Source organism: Haemaphysalis longicornis, unplaced genomic scaffold, assembly GCF_048455015.1.
Source record: "Haemaphysalis longicornis isolate Haplotype H1 unplaced genomic scaffold, Haemaphysalis longicornis Haplotype H1 scaffold_10, whole genome shotgun sequence".
Taxonomy (NCBI): domain Eukaryota; kingdom Metazoa; phylum Arthropoda; class Arachnida; order Ixodida; family Ixodidae; genus Haemaphysalis; species Haemaphysalis longicornis.
The window spans coordinates 103,610,255-103,632,792 of record NW_027526204.1 but is presented as its reverse complement, the minus strand read 5'-3'; the positions used below and the strand labels follow the sequence as shown (position 1 = coordinate 103,632,792).

Genomic DNA, 22,538 nt, shown 5'->3' with positions numbered 1-22,538 from the left:
ACACGTGTGGCACTTAAAATCAAAGATGAAAGCATAAAATCAGAACCAAACACCACTAAGAATAAAATGATAACAGTAATGGGAAAATCAAAGTGGTGAACAACACACAGGTTGCGTTTTCAAGACTTATCAGAACCTAAAACATTTAGATCAAACTTATATACTACACACGCCTTTTTTAAAATCAACACGGGACAAACCTAACACAAATGATGAAAGAATAAAAGCATAAAATCAGAGCCAAAAGGCATAAAACAACTAAAATAGAATAATAACAGGGCTGGGAGAATGGAACTGTTGACCAACACCGAGGGTGCGTATGAAGTTCTAAGAAGTTAACTTTGTCGGTGGGAGGGTTACCAAGGGCGTGCTGACACAGTCATCCCCATAGTCTCTAATTATGTAGGCTTCAATCATTTTTCTTTCGGTTTGATCTTTGGCTCGTGCTAGGAATTCGGTGCCGGTAGGAGTTATATATGTGTGTTGCTATTTCATACGTGATAAAGGTTGAAGTTGCGCTCGTCTTTTCCTCTCTATCTTCGTCCTTGTCTTTCGCGCAAACGTATTCCTTCGTATGTATCTCGAAAGGTTAAAGCATGCGGGCGTGCATACTTGAGTCAGTGCGTAGGTTTGTGCACATGTGTGTGCTCATAAAGAACACCATTTGAAAGAAAAACTGTGAACTGGTATGTTCGGAAACCTACGTGTACGTTTCGGAATACAGCTCTGACTGCACGTTCTAAGACGACAAACATGCAGTGCAGTCACGGCGTATTTAGCATGGGTGCCTTGGCAGGTTCTAGAGATAGGAAACGGTACGCTATTTTGCACGCACCCCGTATATAGTGCACACAATCCTGCCCGGCGACTTGAAACTAGATAGGAAATTCCTCTATTTGACCCTTGCGAAATAGCTTCCATTTTTCAGTACACGAGGAACCTTGTACATGATTCCTCTTCGCAGTTGAGTTCTTGGGCGACCTTCCCAGCCTCTGCGAAGAAATATCCACAGTTTCTTTTAGCCTTTTCGCACACCTTAATCAGGACCCATCCTTCTTGAAACGACGCATTTCTTAAACAGATTTATTTTACCCAACTCGTCATGCTTGACCTTTTAGAACGCCTGATGTAGATTTCAACACACGAAAAACTAAACTTTCATAAAAACAAGACTTCTTGCCAGAAGCACATGCTGTGTGACACCTGTTGACGCTGATAAACATTCCTTACGCGTTTTCTTAAAATGGTAGAGGTCGTTTGACTAAGTGCATACACAAAGACGTATCTGATGACCAGCAGTACGCGAGGGATACAATGATGTATTGTCACCTCAACGGCTGTCGAAAAACGACCGGCGGCTTTGGCATGCTTGATGTAACCACAGATGGCCAAAGTTGAAACAGAAAAGACTCTTGCATCAACAAAGTTCCGTCGGCGAAGGATAGGCTGAAGTCCGCCCCCATCGGAGACAACGGAAAGAAAACGCTACTTCAGCTTCCCCGCAGGTGAACGCAGGTAGGTTTGATTTTGTGCATTCCAGTATCAACACCGGAGAGCATCAGTGTACGTCATTCCTTTTAAAATTGTCAAATGTTTCTATTATGTACCAGTGACACGTGACCAGTATACATGGCGGTCTGTCGCTTGTTGCCGTGGTGATATAGCGATGTCGTGTAACGGAAACGAAAAAAATGACCTGAAAGAAAAATAAAACTTCAGGGAAGCTTGCACTGATGCAAACTACTTTAGTAGCGGGAGAGTATTGCCGGACACGGACAAGTTTTAGTATTAGTTATTGTTGGCATAGTGGCGGTGCTAGTTATCGCCGTGACATGCATCGAAGAGGTCATCGTCTTCGTCACGAAGAGTGCTGTACACGAAGTCTTCCTCAGCATTGTAGACTTCCTCCAGCTCTTCGTCATCGACTCGACGCAGCAGCGGGGGGATGTCCAAGTCGTCTCGGGAAGGACTGGCACACTCGTAGCCATGTCCCCAGTTATCGATTGGTTGATTGTAGGGTTTAACGTGCCGACGCAACGCAGGCGATAAGGCGTGCCGCAATGGAGGGCTCCGGATTAATTTTGAACACCTGGGGATCTTTAACGCGGCCCAAAATATTGTACACACGGACGTTTTTGCTTTTCGCCCCCATCAGAACAGCGACCGCCGCGGCCGGGAATCGAAGCTGCGACCTCGTGCACAGCAGCGCAACGCCTTAACCACTGAGTGACCGCGGCGGGTATGTCTCCAATTATCCATAAGGGCTCCTAAAGAATGCGGCGGCCGCGGTGACCTCTCCTAAGCACGGTGTCTTTTCAGCTTTAGCTTTAGCGCTGAAGTTTTCTTTCTTTTACATTCGCGGTAGCACTTGACGACAGCGCTGTAGTATTTTTTCGCTAAAGCCACTGCACGAGCCGGGCACTCGGAGGTCGCAACGATTCACGCGCTGAGGAGCGCTGGACATTTTCTTGGTATTCGTTTGTGGTTGGCGGGAGAGGAAAAGGAAAGGAAAGGCACTGGGAATATGTGTAGCTGAGCTCACCTGCATACACCCCAGTGCAGGGGAAGGGAAGTAAAGGGGAAGTGACAGGATAAAGTGGAGAGTGACAGATGGAGAGAGAGAAAAAAAGGTACAAAGAGACCTAGAGTCAGGCAGTCATCCCTTAAAGAGTCATTCCTAGAAAGCTGTCAGTCCGGGCACATGAGTTCGGGCACTGCTCTCGGGGCTACAGCCGCTGCGTGAGGCCGGTCTTTTCCAGGTAATGGAGCAGATGGGCGAAGACTTCCCGTTGGGTTACGCAGGCCCCTTGGGGAACAGAAGGTCCTCCATGCCGGCGCTGGGAAGGCCTCGACGCTGGAGCGCTCAGTGGAGCTCTGCTTTCGGGCCCGCGTAGTGGGGGCAGAAGCAGAGTAGGTGCTCCAGCGTCTCTGGTTCCGGGCAGTACGCACATGTGGGAGAGTCCTTTCGCCCGTGTCGGTGCATTCGCTCGCCACATTGCAGCAGTCGAGCCGCATGCGGAGAAGCAGGCAGCGGGCATCCCGAGTGTCGGGGTGCATCGCCTGCACCATGTGGGCCAGGGCGGTGCGGGCCTCGTCGAAGGCGGTGACGCCTTAAGAAACTGGGGTGCCCTCCTGGGGGTCCTCCCTGGCTCGGGCGTCGGCGTCCTTGTTGCCCCGGATTCCACTGTGGCCCGGCAGCCAGTGGATCCGCAGGCCGCAGCCCCGGGAGGCCACAGTGTGCAGCTTGGCTGCAAGGGAGTGCTCTGGGTAGCCGCTGCTGTTTAGTAAGCTGGTCGGCCGCGTGCAGCCGCAGCAGGACACTCCTGGAGTCAGTGAGGATGACAGCCCCGGTGTGGTTCTGGGGCCCCTTCTTGCGGAGGAGGTCGGCGGCCGGGTGCAGCGCTGCGAGCTCCGCCCGTGTGGAAGAAGTAGGGAAAAGCAAGCGGGAGGCCCGGCTGGCTCCCAGCTCAGGCACCACGCACGCAGCCGCCCCCTCACACGTGCTGTGCTTTACGGAGCCGTCCGTGAAGAGATGAAGGTAGCTGCTCAGCTCGTCCTGCAGCAGGGCGGCCGCCTCGTGGCGAATGGTCTGGGGCGGTGTGGTCCGCATGTTGCGGACCCCGCGGAGGGTCGTGGTAATCTGCAGGTCCCCGGCGTCTGGTGACAGCTGCTCCAGGCGTGGTCGGATCAGCATCTCAATCCCATTCTTAAAGATAGTGAGCAGCAATCCCATGTGCGAGTTCGGTCGGCTACATAACCTCTGCAGGAGCGCAGCCCCGTCGCGTGCGGTCACCAGGCACTGTATGTGCCGCAGCCCCATCTGCAAGGCCCGCATGTCGATGGGCCAGGTGTCCGCCTCGGTGCAAGTGCCCGCCACCGGGAACGTGGAGGGGAGCCCAGGCAGAGGCGAATGTCACAGCGCTGGTCGATCTCCAACTCCTGCCAGCGTCGAGGTCCCAGGTAGGTGAGTGGAAGCGAGTACAGCACAGCTGCGGAGGCCATGCCGTGGAACACGCGCTGCGCCACCTGCTGCTAACAGCCATTGCCTCGTGCCAGAAGCTGCCGCACCCCTTGGAGCACCCGCTCGCTACGTGCCCGGACGCCTTTGACAGCCGGCAGTCATGTGAGCCGGCAGTCGAGGAGCAGCCCCAGGTACTTCACGGTCAGCCGCCAGGGAAGAGGCCGTCCGTTGAGTGTGATGGGCGGTGTTGCACGTCGAGCCCTGCATGCTCCCGGGTGTAGTATAAGGGCCTGCGTTTTGGCCTCCGACCCGCCCGACGAAGTAACTCCGACGACATGAAAAGAAATCACCGGTTTATTACGGGAAAACAAAGATAAAAAGCAAAAGAAAAATATGTTTTCAGCCACTAAAATCGCGTACATCAAGGGAGCGCGTAAAGCGCGCACATTGGCCATTGCGGCAAGGAAGGCGTTGCCCGCCCACCAAGTCACAGCATACTACGGCTTATTCACGACGGTGTGTTCGTTGTCTTGGGCCTCGGTCCGGTGATGAGCGTCCACCATGAACGTTGGCTGCCTTTTCCTGTTCCGGGCGTCGTGGTTGTGATTCGCCGCCCCACCATCGCTCCCTTCTGCCACCCGCGGCCGCATCTGTTCTCGCGTGGGGTGGTGGTGATTGATAAACAAAGGAGGGAAGAGAAAAGGCCTGGGGATATTGTTGAACTCAACGGGGAGTTCACCCTCATACAACCCAGTCCAGGGAAAGGGATTGGGGATTCAAGGATAGGAAGAGAGAAAGGGGAAGGGAAGAGTGGCAGGAGAGTGGTGGATAGTCCATATCGCGTTCGCTTTGTCCATGACTCGATGGCTACAAACGCAGCTCTAGTCCTGTTGTAACAAGGAAGTTGAGTAGGTGCTGGAAGACCTCCCGTTGGATGGCGCCCGGCCCCGTGGGGAACAGGAAGTCTTCTGGCTTGTGGCTAGACTACTCGACTACTCGGGCATCTGGATGCATGGCCTCCGCCACTCGTGCCAGGGTAGTCGTTGCCGCGTCAGATGGCACATGCTCTCGCGTGCCTACCGCGTGCACCCCTCCCCCCCCCCCCGTTTGCTTACCCGAGAGCCGCTTCTATGCGTCACCAGGTTCCTCTTCGTATGTCCAGGGTTTCATGGCTTGACACGCACTTCGTCCCCCTGCGTTCACTGCGCGCGCACTATGCACCGTCATCTCCACGCGCGGGGCACAGGACACGTGGGGGCTCGCGTGCCCACAACTTTGACTCTGGTTGCACGGGAGAAATCATCTTTAGTCATCTATCTTCTCGGAAAGTGGCTTTGATTTTTAACGAAACGCGCCAGAAAAATTGAGCAAGGACCTGTCGCCCACTGAACATATCAACCCCCCCAACCACAACGTGCCGAGCTATAGGGCGGCTGTGGTTGGCTACGTATTACTCCAAAAGAAAAGATGACGAAGTTCGCGAGAAACGTCAAAGATAGAAACAAGAAGCAGTGACAGTGCGACAGCGTGTAAGAGTTATTCATAGGGAACCGGCCAACGTCTGCGAAAAATTGCCACAGTTGAACCCTAACAAGTTGAAGAACAAGTACAATAGGAACTATTGTTCCTTGGCGTAGCTGGCAGCAAGGAAAATTTATCAAAGCGTAATTATTGCTGGTTTGCATGAGAAGACTCTGAACACCTTTTGAAAACACCCAGCAAGTTTTGATGATGCGACAATCATGATGCGTAAGTCGCGTAATCACACATAACAAATTGAATGTATAAATCGGAGGCTGCAGCGTGATACAAAAAAAAAGAATAAAAAAGTCTGCATAGGTGATTTTAGACGTCCGAAGTACGCTTACCTCCCAAAGAAACACATCCTAGCTCCTTGTAGTACTCAGAACAGCAACGCTCAATTCGGGCCCCGCAAATTTCGAGCAGGAAACGGGTCTACGACCTTGTCACATCATCTTCAGACAGTAAATCCCGCATTAAACAAATGGCAGTGTCAGACGCGATTGAATTACAATGCTTCATGTCCCGCTGCAGCTGCCCGGCCAAGAACGTTGGAACGCCATCAATTACATTCGCCAAATCCGTTGAACCAATAGGAAAGCCCCTCCATACCGCGTACGCCATACCTGGCACTTAAACAGAATGAAAAAAAAAAAACAAAATTTTAAATAATTATCCGCCAGGCCTACCAAACCACTTTTCGGTTGCCCTTCAAGACGTCGACATCAAACTTAGGCATGCAAAACTGTTGGGACGAAGTACTAGAACCGCCCCACATCTCTGAAATATAGCGCGTTACAATAACATATATGAGACGTGCGACTCTTCACAGATTGGAATAAAATTAAACCACCAACAAGATTATTCAGCACTATAAGCTGGGCAGGCGAACGTTTCCTCTTCCGCACGAGAAACTCTCCAGGCCGCAGGCAGCCACACCCAGAATGTTGCGGACCAGGTCTTATCCTAGTCTATCCACTCTCAGCTTCTACACGGACACTTTTGAACCGGACTGCCCGGATTGTGGCGAACGTAGCAATTTAGATCATATGCTCTGGCGGTGTCCCTCACTTCGGGGCTCTCAACGCATAACCGAGGAATAATGGCGCTCCGACTTGGAGAGCCCTGATCTAATGCACCAGCTAAGGGCCGTCCAGAGGGCCCACGACCCGGCGGTGAGGCTCGGCCTCCCCGTCCCCACGTGGGAGCGGCCCGCAGCGCTGCCGCCCTGAACGGCAGCAGTGCTCCTCAGGACATTCAATAAAGTTCATTGTCTGTCTGTCTGACCGACTGAGTATCAAGAAGCGGGGACATCGAAAGCTTTCTTTGGCACAATATTCTAGGCTTCTGTGCTGAAATAATAAATTGGTAACAATAACAATAAACTCAGCTCTAATTATTCTGTGGGTCTTTCCGAGCAATGTTGGTGGCGGTATTAATGCTTCAGCTCTGTCTACAAACTAAGGTCCCCCCGAATACTCCCCACCAGGAGTGTTAGAAGTAGTATTTGCTACAGCCATGCATTTTCATTTTTCATGGGTATCGAACTGCTGCAGCCAAATGGATTATGTGCGCTGCCAATGCCATTTACAACCACTATTATTTGGAATAAGGACTGAAAACGTGCAGTGCGGAGTGCAATGCCGTAAGTGCGATGTAAGGAAGCCAGCAGGCAGGAGTTGGAGGTCTGAGAGCACCCGATCGCTGAATGTGGATACGATAATCACGCACTGTTTTCAACATGACTGCGTTTATTTTTATGTACAGGAAATGTTTTACATTCGAAGCATCTCATTCTTTGAACTATTTAGACCTGTTGAGTGCCACTTTAAATCACAAGTGACGCTTTGGTTACAGGTCATCGAACTCAAACACCGGTGCGGTTCGGATGACTCATTTTTGTTCATTGAATCCCCGCATTTATTCCCTGAAATACCTCGAAACAATATGCCCATTAAGGAGACGGTTGCGTGCACTCCTGACTTCATTTCAATAATCTCTACAGGCCTTTTCCACGACAGTGTTAGTGTGCAATAGCAAACCGTTACAAAAAATTGTTGTTTCAAACGCCTAGTTTACTCTCTTTTTCTCTTCCGGTATTTGCAGTCATGCAGCTTTGTAAAAGTCCTGCAGTCATTCTTCTCCTCTTTGGTATATTCGCTGTTTGCAAGTGTGGCGACAATGATCGCAAGTGGGACTGCAGCTATCTCAACAAAACGTAAGTCCCCCTACTAGATTCCTAATAATAATGTACATAAGTTCCCTTGGAACTTGCTAAATCGGACGTTTGGGCGAGTTGGTACATGACATGGTAACAGCGCAAACAACAGGAGACGACAAGTAGAGGGCCCAAACACAGCGCCTTGTTTGTGTCCTCTTCTTTTCATCTCTTGTCGTTCGCACGCTTACTATAAACTGGGATTTTGATTGAGTATTTAAACAACAAAAAGCTACGCGGGATTCTTTATGATTCTGAACGCAAAGGTTAAAATGAACCATGCTGTACAGCCATGGGCGGTACTTACGCAATGTGTGAACGAGAAAACCAGAAACGTGGCGCGCAGTATGCGCTGGATGATTTGCGTTTTGCAAAGAAGTTAAACAACGGAAAATACTCCGCAAAATGTGTGCTAAGATGGGCGCGCTCGATGGCATAGGCAATTAATGAGGCAATAAAAAACGAGGCCAAAATATATTATTCTAGGCAGTAGAATGGTGCCGCTCACTGGCAGAAAAAAAACTGATACCGACGTAAAAAGCGGTCCGTTTTTGTAGATACATCTGATGTGGGAGTGTGTTCAGAATTGGATTGCTGTTACTTAGTTTAATAGTTTAAATGTTTTGAGGCTTGCGAAAAGTTCGGAAATGAGAAATTACTAACTGAAAATTTCTGGTTACGTCTTCTGGCAATGCGAAGGAAAGTTTTACATCCACCTAAATGCAGCCATACGGCTGCAGAGGAAAGCAACACAGCTTTCTCAGAAACTTCGCAGTTGGAGCAAATTCGTCCTCGTCAAGCTGTATGCCTGCACTTAGGTGGATGTAAAACTTTCCTTCGCAGAATTGGGGATTTCCCCTAAATCTGGTTGGTCTTCTGTCAATGCTCCCATTCCGGCTCATGTTCAAGCCAGAGCGGCAGCCTTTCCATCTTGTTTTTTGAGGTGACTAAACTGTTTATTGAAGCTTCAAGGGTTACCTAAAGCGCCCTTCATATGACCTAATTCATATCCTGGTGCCCTTCCAACTTAAGAAGAAGGATTACCAGTGACGCTGGGGGAGCCCCAAGAGTGCACAAAACAAAAGACATTTGTTTGGAATTTGCGACGGAACATGCTTGCTAGCCAAATATATGAATCAAACTTGGAAGAACTAGAGTTTCATTCTAGGGGACGAACGTGGGGCTATCCGGTCCCCTCTCGTAGAAGCCCATGCACTGACAGCAGACGGAAGTTTCGTAACATTTACAACTTATATGTGAACAACGTAAGTACGAAGAGTCTGTGAAACGATGTAATGTTAGAGTCACTTTAGCGGCCAACTGCCGTACAATTTGTTTCGTGACAGTTGCGAAACACAAGAGTTACAGCCGTTTTCTGCAATCATACTCCCCTCCGTAGAGAGCTGTGTATTGACATCAGACGGAAATTTTATAACATATACAACTTATTCGTGAAATAATTACACCAAGGAAATGAAACTCCGCGTATTATTCTGGTAATCTTAGCGGCTTATTTCAGTGCATTGATTTTGTTCAAAATATCTACCCTAGACCAACAACTACAAAGGATTTCCCACTGGCTCTGTATTGAGAGCGTGCGATTCTTTGTCGACGCGACTTTCCTGGCACGCTATATGGGGTACCGAGACATATATATACAGCTCCGCTGTAAAACAAGTGCAGGCTGTACCAGAGGAAGTCTACGACAAGTCTCGGGCTAACAATCCAAGAGCCCCAGTATCAGCTGAACTGGGCTAATACCTTTACTGGCGGAATGGATCGTTATCTGCTGCGTTTTACTACCGCTGGTCGCCGCGAAGGTCGCACACACTCTACCTTGCACGCGTGGTTTGTATAGCGCAGAAGTCAAACTATATTTGGCAAATAAAGCATGTACTGTTAGGCAAGTTGGTAGGACATACTAGGCCAGCGACAAGATGAACGGCAACGCTCCAGGCCTGCTCTGAAGCACAAGGAAAGGGTGGGAGAAGCTCCTTCTTAACCTTCCCAGAGGATGTTGTTACTTTCTGTGGTGGATTTCAGCCAAAGTTACTGGTCTACTAGCTCAGCTGGGCAGACTATGTATGGACAATGAGAAGGCAACATGCGCAGGGGGAAACATACGCTTATAATACCCGCATGAATTTGCTTTCCCGCTGGTTGATGAATGGTGCCAGCAGTGGTATGCAGTCTCCCAAAAAGAGTTTTCCGCAAGTACTGAGGAAACGCTGCCAGCGACACTCCATTTTCCGCGCACCTGCGGTAAAATCCCCAACCTGCCTGAACGAATTCAAACTGCGAAAGAAAAAGTTGCAGCACCTTACGCAGACATCTAAAAACTGTACGGTTTACAATGAGTTCAAACGCATTTTTTTTCAGCGTAAGGCGACACATTTTTACATATACCTTACTTCTATCAGAACCTTACTTCACTTTTAATGGAGATTAAAACAGTGCGGCATTCGACTCGATGTTCCAGTTTTCTGCTACTACCCCTTAAACCTACACTTTGAGAAATCACCGCAGGTGGGCTCCACTACAACGTTCCAAAGCGGCCAATCAGCCTCACCAAACATGCTAACTTGGTAAATGACGAGGCCCAGCATGCGATTAGATTAAAATTGTCTCAGGTTTAATATATCCAAACCCGGTAATCACATTTGAAAGCGAAGACCATGGAAACAGTGTTCTGCGAAGGCTTGGTTTTACTAGTGTCCCGGTTACAGAGTATCGGCACTTTTTTCTCCTATTGGTCCGTGCTGCCGCCGCGGTCATTGTTCAGTCCACATCACGTGACACTTGTTTACACTGCGATGGATCATGGCCACCGTCATTTTGTTGTTTATGCATTTTCTATCGGTCAACTATGGTAGTCTCAGCTCGCCATCCCTGCTCTACGGCTGCGCGCGACTGGCGTCATTCCGAATGCGAATCAAAGATAACGCGCTTCGAATGCGTCCGAAGATGCCGTATTGCTGTGTCTTCGGCAATGTTTCCAAATGACCTCGTCCAAGTTAGCGGTGGAGCTGGGAAAACGGCAACCTGCCAACACTGATAAAAAACAAAATGGCTGCCGTTGCTCACTTGCGTGCCTGAGTCATAGAGTTTCATACTAATATACACTAGAGGGAAATCTGGCGCTGCATTCCCGGGCCGCCGTGGGCGCCGACATTGCAGCTAGAGACGTTCCTCGCATACTTGGCTTGGTTGTGCGCATGGCTTCTTTTTTGTCTCGAAGCCAAAATAGTCCGTGGGTAACATTGTTTTCATGTTCATCTTGCATGAAGCTTCTAAATATTTACTGGCAAATAAATCTTTCCGGAGCTTTAATTTTATAATAACAAAACAAATTTGATGAACCTTCTACAGTAATAGTGTCGGTTTTTCGCAGCCAGAGCCAACTTTTCAGCCTGTCCGTGAGCCATGACAAGTACAAGTGGAACGTGCCTGCCCGGTACATGATGGAACGCTCGCTGAAGCGCGGCTCCCCTAGACAGTGGCGCCAGATTTCCCTCTAGCGTATAATAGTATGAAACTCTACGGCCTCAGTGACGGTACTCTGCATCTTATCTAGTGACACTAGGTTTTGCTGCAGACTTCACAGCCTGCCGTCTAGCTATCTCCACTGTATGGTTGTGTTCATCCTTTCGCGCGTACTCAAGGGCATGCACCGAAAGCCCAGCCGGCGCTTCATCGATCGCGAAGCTGAGGAACCATGCGCTTCAAAGCAGCCGGCAACGCACGGCTTTCGTTTGAGTGCACGGTGTGTTACCCTAGTCTTCGTTCCTGTAAACTCAGTCGGCGCAGTGTTTTTGTATGTTAGTCATTAAACCCTTGTATAGTCACGTGGTTCGCTGGCACATAACCGCAAGCACAGACAGCCCAGTCTCCACTGAGCGAGAAGGTGCAGGCGAAGCAGCCGTTTAACCCTTTCTCGTCAAGCTTGTAGCGAGTGAAGCGATAAGAAAGGCGCAGCTTGCGCGCCGGCGGCTAGAAGTCGTTCCGACGCGATGGATGACTTCGAAAGGTGTAGCGTAGTATAGCTACCCCTCTAAAAGATCGCCGCGTATCCGCTCACTTCGCTGAAAATGTCGTCGAAAGACGACAGTCTTCCGCCGCATCCGCTACGTACATGCCTATCTTCTCTCCCTCGCCCACTTTTCATGCCTTTCTCCTCCCTTTCGTTCCTCACACGTTAAAAATGGGGGAGTTTGATAAAGTCGATTCAATCTTCCCGCTTTCCACTGCTCGTACCATCTACTGGAACCTTGTGCTACTGTTGACCTTGGAGCACTGCCACGAGGTCGACGCTCGGGCGAGCTCTTTTTGTATATTTTGGGTCAAAGTATCGTTTTCAAAGCTTATTTTTGTACCCGCTGTCGCAAATCTCGAAAACACGTTCATCTTCAAATAAAAAACACCTCGAGCACCACAAGTGCATTGAGGTTTTGCCTCAAATATGCCTAACGTTTTCTTTTTGCTCAACAATGTTGGCAAGTATGAAGCGTGTTTCCGATTTATTGGTTGGGAAAGGTTCTGGCTATATCACATTCTCATTCAAGAATTATTTCAACTTTTGGCCGGATGGCTAAGTCGACGGACAGACAGAGAGCAAGTCACGCGGACGCACAGACCGGCTAAAATTTTCGCGTTTAGCAATAACAATGCAATAACGATACTTTATCTTAAACCAGGAGGGTTTGGGTGTGCTGGCAGGACCAAGGGCCCATACTGAGGGGCCAAGCACACGGTCCCTACAGTGCAGGAAAAGGGAGGGAGAGCTGGAAGAGGAGGGAAATGATTTAGAGGGAGAGAGGACTGGGTTCAATAGCCTGTTCTACTCAGTCAGATGTAATTTATGTCAGAGGCGGGTTGATTCTAGAGCACGCTTAGGATGGGGCGCCGCATCCGGACCACGCACGAAAAGAACTAGTTCTGTTGGGGCACTGTGCGGGCCATGATAGGAGCCAGGGCGCCAGTACCAGTGCGACGAATATGCCCTGCCCAAAAAAAAGAGTACCGTCTTTTAAAAAATGGCTGCGGCTTAGCTTAGCTAACCGTGGATATGCAAAGCGAATGTTTGACTTAGCCTGGTTGTCTTGATTCCCCTTGGTTAACCTTTTATTTATATGGAATTATTATACTATACGTCCAAAGCCTGCCTTTCTATACGGTTGTGGTGCCGCTCACGGCGTTTTCCGAGCCGAACGGTCAGGCGCCGCTCCCTATGGCGGCTCAAAGCCTCCAGCTACCGCGAAACGCTACGAGAAGACGGCCCGTCGTCGCTCTCTTCATGACCCAGCTCGCACGCACGCGGCGAGCCACGTGGTCAAGCGCGAATCAGCTGCGGAGAGCTCATGGGGTGTTGGCCAAGCCGGGAGCGGTGGCGGCAGCGGCGAACGCGGCAGTTTTCTGTACTGCATTGGGCGAACGCGGCCGTCGGCGGAGTTCGGGCCGGCGAGTCACGTGGTGCGTTGCCATGGATACGGACCAGCTGCGGTAAAATGAAGGTCCACCTTACCGCGACGGCCAAAACCATCGACGAAATTAGTAAAGCTTTGCTCTAATAGAATCGACGCTGGGACAACGACGTACTGTCTTGATCACAGTTAGGGTGAACACAGGAGCCCGTGTCATTACCTGCGCGAAAGCCACCTGTCGGCGTTCCGGGTACCTTATCACGCACTTCACATAGCCTCGTTGCGAGCGAACTGCGCATGCGTGTCCGAAGGTACCTGGAACGCCGACAGGCGGCTCCCGCGTACGGAATGACACTCGCTCCCGTGTTCACCTTAACTGTGATCAAGATAGTACATTAACGCCTTGCGCTGTTGTCCCCGCGCAGATTCTCTTTTTTACTTTAATCGCATGCTGAGCCATGTCATTGGCCCAATTGGCACATTTAGTAACGCTGATTGGTCATTCGGGAACGTTGTGATGACGCGTATCTTCGGCGATACCTTAGAGTGTATTAAATTCGAGTTTGATTCAACATGAATATTTTCTGCTTTCATAACTCTTGCAAGAATGAAACGGCCTTTTTACCTATATCTCGTCAAACTTTTTTTTTTCAGTCGTCCAGTCGATGTTGTGCTGTACCCGACAAACGACAATATACCTGAGCAAGAACTGGGAGAAATGCGGAGGTCGACCAGGGTATGCCTGCCGCCACCTTGCGAACATTTGAAAGCCTACTCTGGATATATTACTGTGGACAAAGAAGATCTATCGTACATGTTCTTTCTGCACATCAAATCACCGGTAAGAAAATTGCGTTCTATTAGAGAGTTGTAGCGGAGCGGATAACCGGTCTCGGCAGGGTACCCGGTATACGTGTACATGCGCACAATCAGTTTTCACGCCCGTGCGCACGTGCAGTAGCGCCTACCGAGTAGCATACCGGGACGCGTATTCCCAAACCATATCCTGTAGAGGCCCAAGCCGACCATGCCCCCTAAGCAGGGGCGCAGCCATTGAGGTTAAAAAAATTTCAATTTTTTAACCTCCTTGGAGGCAGCACCGTGACGTCTCTACCTACATGCGCGCGACTTCACGCGAGGTAGATTTTTTTCTTTTTTCCCCCTCCCCTCGTTTCGGCTGCTTTGCGGGCGGCCGATGGTTTCGCTCCGTGGGCGGGGCTGGCCTGCGGCGCTGGGGAAGCTGACGCACATGTGATAGAAGTTAACTTTTTGTACCTGGGCCCCTGATCTCTCCGCGCTCTTCTTGCGCGCCTGCAAGTTGACGCTGACCTCCGATCGTGTTCCTAGATAAGCGCTCGGCTCGGTGCTCGAAGTGCGCGCGCGCGGATGGACGCTCAAAACACCGAATCGTGTTTTGAGGTGTGTATATAGTGAAAGAGCCCCCAACTCAATTGTATACCCTTCTGTGTGCTGTAGAATGAGCTTTCAATGAGGGTGTTTGCTTTCCGGAACGTGTATAATTGCCACATGCGCGTGAAAGCGTCCATCCGCGCGCACGCACTTCGAGCACCGAGCCGAGCGCTTATCTAGGAACTCGATCGGAGGTCAGCGTCAACTTGCAGGCGCTCAAGAAGAGCGCGGAGAGATCAGGGGCTCAGGTACAAAAAGTTAACTTCTATCACATGTGCGTCAGCTTCCCCAGCGCCGCAGGCCAGCCCCGCCCTCGGAGCGAAACCATCGGCCGCCCGCAAAGCAGCCGAAACGAGGGGAGGGGGAAAAAAGAAAAAATCCACCTCGCAAGAAGTCGCGCACATATAGGTAGATACGTCATGGTGCTGCCTCCAAGGAGGTTAAAAAATTGCAATTTTTTTAACCTCATTGGCTGCGCCCCTGCTTAGGAGGCGTGGTCGGCCTGGGCCCCTACGGGATATGGTTTGGGAATACGCTACCGGGGACCGGTTCTTCGCTCTTTTATAACTCTCTATTATAGTGTTTGCCGCGTTTCGCCGTGCATTAAGAACAAGGCCCGCGATATCTATACATATAAAGGGAAGCGCCCGACTGACTGACTGACTGACTGACTGACTGACTGACTGACTGACTGACTGACTGACTGACTGACTGACTGACTCACTCACTCACTCACTCACTCACTCACTCACTCACTCACTCACTCACTCACTCACTCACTCAGAAACGCCCAGCCAGAAGTGCTAAACTTTAAGACTTGGAACTCCGGGTGTATGGGGTTTCGCAAATAGAGAGAGAATGTGGTTCGAAATTTCGTCATTATTTCGCCCACCCGCACAGACCTCCAAGTACTTTTGCTGATGTATGTAGCCCCTAAGAATCTCTAAAAAGTATTTTTACTGTTTTTTCCTAACCAACAGTAATGATGCGAATCGGCATTTCAGAGAAAATGGGGTGTCTTTAAAGTTGCCACAAAATATGCTTCCCTGTACAAAACAACCAATAAATCTTTGCGGAAAAGTATTCCTCCATGAAATGCACAAAACCATTTAGGAAGATTGTGCACACCGACGCCGATAAAGGGTCAAAAAGGTTTTTTTTTTATTGTCAGGGAAAACGTATGATCCGGTGGTGTAAAAAAAAGCAATCTAGAGACGAACATAAGTATTTAATGGCCTTTTTCACTTGGCCATGTTTCTCAACGTCTGCTGGAGCATGCTGCGGCCCTTTCAGAGCAAGAGCTCCTTTATAAACATTGCAGACTTTTGTTGCACTTGGATTATCCTTCGCGCGAAAGCTTCCAAGCCGACCACGGCGTGTGCATTTGTGGACGCGGGAGACGCCACCTCTTCCTCCCCGTTGTCGCCGCCATCTTTCTCGGAGGCTTCGTCCAGCGCCAGCGCTGCTTCATGGCGTGATTCCGCCACTATTTCTTCCAAGGTTAGCGTCCCGCACGTTGGGACGTCGTTGTACAGGCGACGTTGGCTTACGTACCAAGTGACTCGCAAGCCCAGCATTGCTTGAAAGCCACCGCGGTGACCAAGGCGGCCCGGCCGCCGCGTGGCGTCTGCTTGCTGCACCGCACGCGCTGAGGCTGCGTCCGCACGCACTTCAGCGCGTTTTCTGTTCGCCGTAAAACGTATCGCCCGGTCGTACTTCAATAAACATTTTAAAATTTTGAACTTACCGGGAAATACTGCTATCAAGGAAAATGTAGTAACCGGAAAAAAAAAAACACCGCAGCTCTATGGGGCATTTTTAGTGTCCTCAGTTGTGAGCACAGATACCGGGAAGTCGAATGAACCGGGATCTGATCAACGGGGTGTAATGTATACGACACAAAATAGGTATTTTGAAGCGCTAAGAAGCCGGTATAGTCAAAACAGGGGCTAAAAAACCGATATCGTCAAAATAGGCACTTAGAGACACGATAAACCTTTGCTTAAGTGCTTCCTCGGTCAGAAACTGACGTTAAACACCGGCTGTGGACTTTCACAGGTCATAGAGACACCCCAACGCAACACCTCCTCCGAGGCACTGGGCTCCATCCCGGGAGACCCCCAGATCTCAAGCGCTGGATAGGGGGCCCCAGCACCAGTCTGTTCTTGTATTTTGGCGCTTAAAGGGGCCCTAACCAAAGTTCTACACGTTGCGATGTGCGTGCGCAAAAGCTAGAGCTCGGCCGATTGGTCGGCCGACCGGTTTCGTCTGCGTCTTCGCGTCGGTGAGCCAATGACACTACGCGGACTTTCCATAAGCGACGTGTTTGTGTCGCCGTCGGCGTCGTGTCTGCCAACACGGAAGTCAGCGTCACCGATCTGTCGCCGTCGTGCCATCCTAGGTGAGTGGGCCTTACAAAGAAGCGTAGTAACAGAGTAAAAAAAAGTTTAATGTAGACGAACATGATAGCGTGCAAGAGCGATTCAGGAAGCGTTAATTACCCAAAGGAGCCGCCGCAATCTGCCGACTCTGAGCAGACGACGCTGCTCACCAATGAGAGAGCGAGAAAAGCCCGTCCAATAGCAGGATCTCTGCTTCGTGGCGCACGTTGAAGAATTGATGACGTACATGAATTTAAATGGCGGTGTCCAAAGGCACGCAGGAAAGGGTGGGAAAACGGCGACAAACTTTGCAACGGAAGTAAGTGTTTTCCACTACACGTATAGTTATATCTTGTACAGATGACGTTGAGCACTAACCTAACGACTTCGCTCGTCCGTTTAATGTGCTCAAAACGCCTTTCACGACCATTTTAGGCTGAGTTCTTAGGGGAAAAATGCCGACATGAAATCATCACAGCAGGATAGTGGGGAATTGACACCGTGTTCCATTTATGAATGATTGTGTAGCGTTAGAGTGAATTTGACAAACCTGCTTCTTGATCTTGCAATTGATATTTCTGTCCCCTCTTGTTACAGAACAACTACAGAAAAAAGCCTCTCCTCCTGTGGCTGCAAGGGGGGCCCGCCAAATCTTCCTTGTTTGGCCAGTTTCTTGAGAATGGACCTCTCGGCATAGACGCTGACGGAAAGCTATACTACAGAAACCACACCATTTTAAATGAAATGAACATAATATATGTTGACCATCCTGTGGGAGCAGGGTACAGTTTTGACGACCGTGAAAGGTATCCGTCTACGCTTGAGGAAATGACTGTTCATCTTATGCGATTCCTCCGGAGATTTCTGCGGCTATTTCCTGAATACCACGAGTCCCATTTCTACATTGCCGGAGAGTCCTACGGAGGTAAGAGCAGCACGAGGCTTTAATCATTCTAGAGCAAAATCTGACTACCCCACATCTTTTAAGGTCGCACTTTGCGATGAAAGTTACCCTCATCCGCCAGCGCTCAAGCTGAGCCTTTCTTTCTTATAGCTTCGATTGTTTGTAGCCTCGCTGCGGCGGCATTATGTTTCTAGGCACACGTTTTAACGGCTGCTTCGCCGGCGCTTGGTCCCTCAGTCTCGCCATCGAATACGCGCTGGTTGGGCCGTTTGTGCCTGCCTCATAGCGCAAACCAAACGGTGAAGCCAATCTATACCTATAAAAAGAAGTGCATGACTCGAAGACTTATTCATTCACTGACTCATCAACACCCATACAACACTTTTAGACCTAGAGGCTTGAAATTTCTGGAGTACATTTGTGACATGGCGTACTGGGTCACTAGGGCAGGATTTTTCGAAACAGCCAAGTGCGAGGCATGTTACAGAGGCAAATTCACAAAGCAAAATTCTCAACTCTAATATCTAGTGATAAGGGAAAGCGCCCAGATACACAATCTCCTAGAAAGGCAGCATTGATTACATATATGTGTTTTAAAAACTGAGAATCACGCAGGACTCAACACCGCAGTGATCTCACCTTAACGGCGTTGGCTGAAATTATAAAAGGTCACAGGCTGGCCATACGACGCTGGACGTTCTTCTTCAACTTCTCATTCTGTGGTTTTGAGGCTGAGTTAGCATGAAATTAAAGATGAGGTCCGACTGGTGTTAAAACTAGCGCACTTGCTTCAAACGTGGACATAGAACGTGAACAAGTAAGCATGTCGACCGTTATGCACAATGTACTCATAGAAATGTATGCTATATGCAAACATTAAACCCGCACTGGTCGCTTCCATTCCCCTTTGGAATTACTATAGCTTAAAAAATGACTAAGACGATGAGCAGGACGCCTGAAAAATTTTGCGCATATAAAGTCCGAACAGACCTATTAGCAAAATTACGCTCATCGACCGACACAAATTTCAATATAAGTACGCACTGTACATTTGAACCGTACAAATGTATTGCACAAAGTTAACAGCATTTCAATTAAAGCCTCAACACTCCAAGGTTCGTCTCATAAGGTTCGCCTATGACTGAAAAGTCATAGGCATCTGCGGCATTGCCAGAAATGGTTTTCGGTGGGTTTTCTATGCCCCCAGCAAAGCATAAAAAGGAAAAAAAAATCGTAGTCGTTCTTGTTTTCATCGAAGACATTTATAGCTTCATTTTTAGATTACATATATTGAAGTTGGGAGCAAATAGCATGGGCGAGAAAGGACGAAAGATAAGAGGTGAAGCTGCAGTGTTCTGAAAATTTCGGGGCGTGTTCTGACACCAAAACAACCCCCCCCCCCCCTCACCCAGGCTACGCCCCTGATAGTCATTGCCTAACTAGTTAAGAAACGGAGGCATAGAGACCCTCACCATTGTTCTGAGTATACCTTGGGCTAATTTGTGCGTACCTTGGCTAGAGAAGTGCTCCCCTTTTACCCCAGTGGTGACTTCGGCGGTGGCGACGTATTCGCCAGTCCGTGGTGACGCCACACTGCCAACTGGTGGGACGTCACTGAAGTAGATCCTGAAGAGTCCGTTGAAGCCTCTGTATTTAGGGGCAGAGCACTATAGGCGCTCGCCTAGTCGTTCTAGCTCGCTCGCTCGACCCAAGTATAAATAACACCAAGGCGGCGTCCCGGAGTAACGCTGCTGTTCCCGGCGTACCCCAGAGGTTTCGAAAGCCAAGCGGTTTATATAGTCAAAAGCGTTCAAAACTCGTGAAACACTGCCGCTTGTCATACATCTTCCCGTTGTTTAGCGCAAAGGAAACTATAGGTACATGTGAGGAAAAATACACGTAATTAACCGGCAGCGCCCGCGTTCCTTTAGTTAAGGACGCCCGTGGGGTTGGTTTTTACGATAGTAAACGCAAAATGTGGCAGTGCAACGCTGGCACGTGCGGGGAGAAAAGCACAAAGAGAACAGAACTCCCGCTGTTGCAGTTTCAGGCAGGGGTCGCAAGAGCACTGCGAAGGCGGGAAATTGGAATTACATGGGGTGGTAGCAGTTAGCGGATACAGCCAATTATGGCGAATGACTACTATGCACTTGTGACAGCTTTCAGATTGAGTGGAACGGCTTATTTTTTCCTTCTTCTCGGTTTCGCAGATGAAGTAAAGCTCAGTACTTCAGTATAAAAAATGCCCGCGAACCTGCTTCTCCACAATTGACGGAGAATGCTGGTCACTGCAATCGAAGCGGTAAAATTGGACAATGACGACACGCAGAAGTGAGATTCGACTCCAAATATGTGGCTGGCGCTGTGACATTGCGCAATACAAACATGGAGGTCCGCCTTGCGCAATGTAGAAGCGTATATGACATTTTTGAGTTCCCTGTCACACCGCTATTGATCGTTAAGAGCATTGTGGCAAAGCGGATTCAAGGACACTATTTATAGTGATCAAACAACCCGGGCCAAGGTACATAGGACAGCCCAGAATAAGACTCTTACAAATTCACGTTAGTGGGTATTTAATATATAACTATGTCAACTCAGACACAGTTACACATAACGTGTTTTAAGTGCGAAACACGTTAGGACTGCGCAATGTCCGTCCGTTGGCGTCCATGCGCACATCAGTATAAACCCAATATGTGCATGTCAAACCGCCTAAAAGGTTGCAAAACGCGGCAAAAAAGCAAAAACCATAACTATCAACGTTAATTCACGGAAAAGGGGTTGAAAGAGAGAGAGAGAGAGAGAGAGACGCAGAGCATCGTGTAAATCGAAACATATGTGAACAAAAGGTTCACAAAAGGTTAACAAGAACAAAATAAAAGGTTCGCAAAAGGTTACAGAGAGAAAGGGGAAGAGAGAGAGACGCCCAGTACCGTGTAAATAGAAACATCTGGGAACAAAAAGTTCACGAAAGGTCAACAAGAACAAAATAAAAGGTTCACAAAAGGTTAAAGACAGAGACAGGTTGAGCAGTTTCGCTTGGCTCCTGTAGACGCGTGCTGCGAATGCGCGAGGAGCATTGGATTGGTTGGAATCGAATTGGATTTGTATTGTATTGGATTGGATTGGATTGCAATAGATTGGGTTGGATTGGATTTGGATTGGATTGGGCTGCAATTGGTTGAATTGGATTGGATTGCAATTGTATATACCATATACACAAGTTGTCACTCACTTACATACGCGAGTGGGCAATGCCACGGGTGATTTACGGTAAAAACGATTCCCAGTGCTTCGCCCACTCGTCATGATTAACTTCGTGGAGATGCATGTATTTTTTTCGTGCCACATCCATTTCTCAACTTTGCACTGCCTATAATTGCACTTATTCTCATTCCTCTTTCTTTGCAGCGAGAGTCGCCGTGTCTGTGGCGCATAGGGTGATGACAAGATATATCTACGAGGTGCCCCTGCGTTTCAGGGGAGTCATGCTTGGTGTCGGCTTCTTGTTCCCAATCCTGGACCTGCTCAACTCCACTGATTATCTCTACTATTCCCGACTACTGGACGAACGTGGTCGCGCATTGTTTGCGCAGCAATTTGATATGATTGACAAGGTCGCAAGGGAGGGGAATTATTCGCTCGCTGCCAAACTGCTCCGAGATACTGTCCTCAATTTACGACGACAGGGCGAAAAAAGTTTGTACCAAAAACTTACCGGTTTCCAGCATCACGGCAGCATTGCGAGGCCTAAAATACCTAAGGAATTCTCCAGCTATTATCGGTATGCTAACAGTACAGAATTTAAGAAAATAATTCACGTCAACCCTTCCCACATTTTGGACATTTCGAGGCACAAAGTAATGATGCAACTAGCCCAAGGAGAGTTTTTTGTACACAACCAGACGTCGCTAATAGAGGTTCTTAACAAATTGCATGTTCTCTTTTACACAGCTCAGATGGACGCCGTGTTTCCAGCGACCAATATTGAAAGAAGCTTCAAATCGGTGAAATGGCGTGGCTCTAAGCAGTTTGTGGCAGCACCGCGCCAAGTTTGGCATCGAGAAGGCAATGCCTCTCTTGACCTGCTCGGTTACGAGAAAATTGCAGGGTCCGTCATGTACGTTAACGTGCTCTTCGGTGGCCATCACATTTCCTTCGATCGCTCTCTGGCCATTAGTGATTTGTATAAGCGATTCTTAAAATTTGTGGAAAGGGGACCGCCACCAATTGAGACCACCACACCAGCCGCCAGCACCACAACAATGGCGTGCTGAAGACAGTTCCCGAGTGTACTTACAGAGAATATTCTGAAAATAAAAATTTAATTTGTTTGTTATACAGTTTGTTTCACTTGTTCAATAAGTGACTTTTTGCACTTATTCCATTTAACGTTGATGGAGCACGAAACTTGTGATTGGGTTTACTGGCACCAATCCGGACTGTCCAAACTGTACAGTTATAACGAACGGGGCTGACAGTACTTGCTGATAAGCTGAAGCTTGCCAAACAAAAGAAACACAACTCCGGGCTAATAAATAAAATAACTAAGCAGCGTAAGGGATCAACACCCAAAACATACTTGTTTCGTGAATTTACGGTCTCATGAAGAAGTCCTACTGGTTTTACTCAACAATCTCACATTTGTTTTGTCTCTATAAATGCCCTAAAGCGGGGTTGTATAGCTGTAGCACTTTCCTTTTTTCGCTCCCGCCTGAAA

The 22,538-nt window shown here is 48.9% G+C and overlaps 1 protein-coding gene across 2 annotated transcripts in view; it reads left to right on the top strand.

Moving 5' to 3' along the window:
* The first annotated feature begins 1,246 nt into the window (after window positions 1–1,246).
* Window positions 1,247–22,538, top strand: part of LOC144159010 (venom serine carboxypeptidase-like) — a 30,788-nt gene continuing 9,496 nt past the window's right edge. The window contains exons 1-5 of one of the 2 annotated variants that reach the window (XM_077690238.1): window positions 1,247–1,515; window positions 7,589–7,700; window positions 13,775–13,961; window positions 17,509–17,836; window positions 21,230–22,113. In XM_077690238.1, coding sequence (XP_077546364.1) covers window positions 7,591–7,700; window positions 13,775–13,961; window positions 17,509–17,836; window positions 21,230–22,095 — 1,491 coding nt within the window. In that variant the 5' untranslated portion in view covers window positions 1,247–1,515; window positions 7,589–7,590 and the 3' untranslated portion in view covers window positions 22,096–22,113. Of the gene's footprint in view, window positions 1,516–7,588; window positions 7,701–13,774; window positions 13,962–17,508; window positions 17,837–21,229; window positions 22,114–22,538 lie in introns of those variants that run through there. The other variant, XM_077690239.1, reaches the window with a different exon arrangement.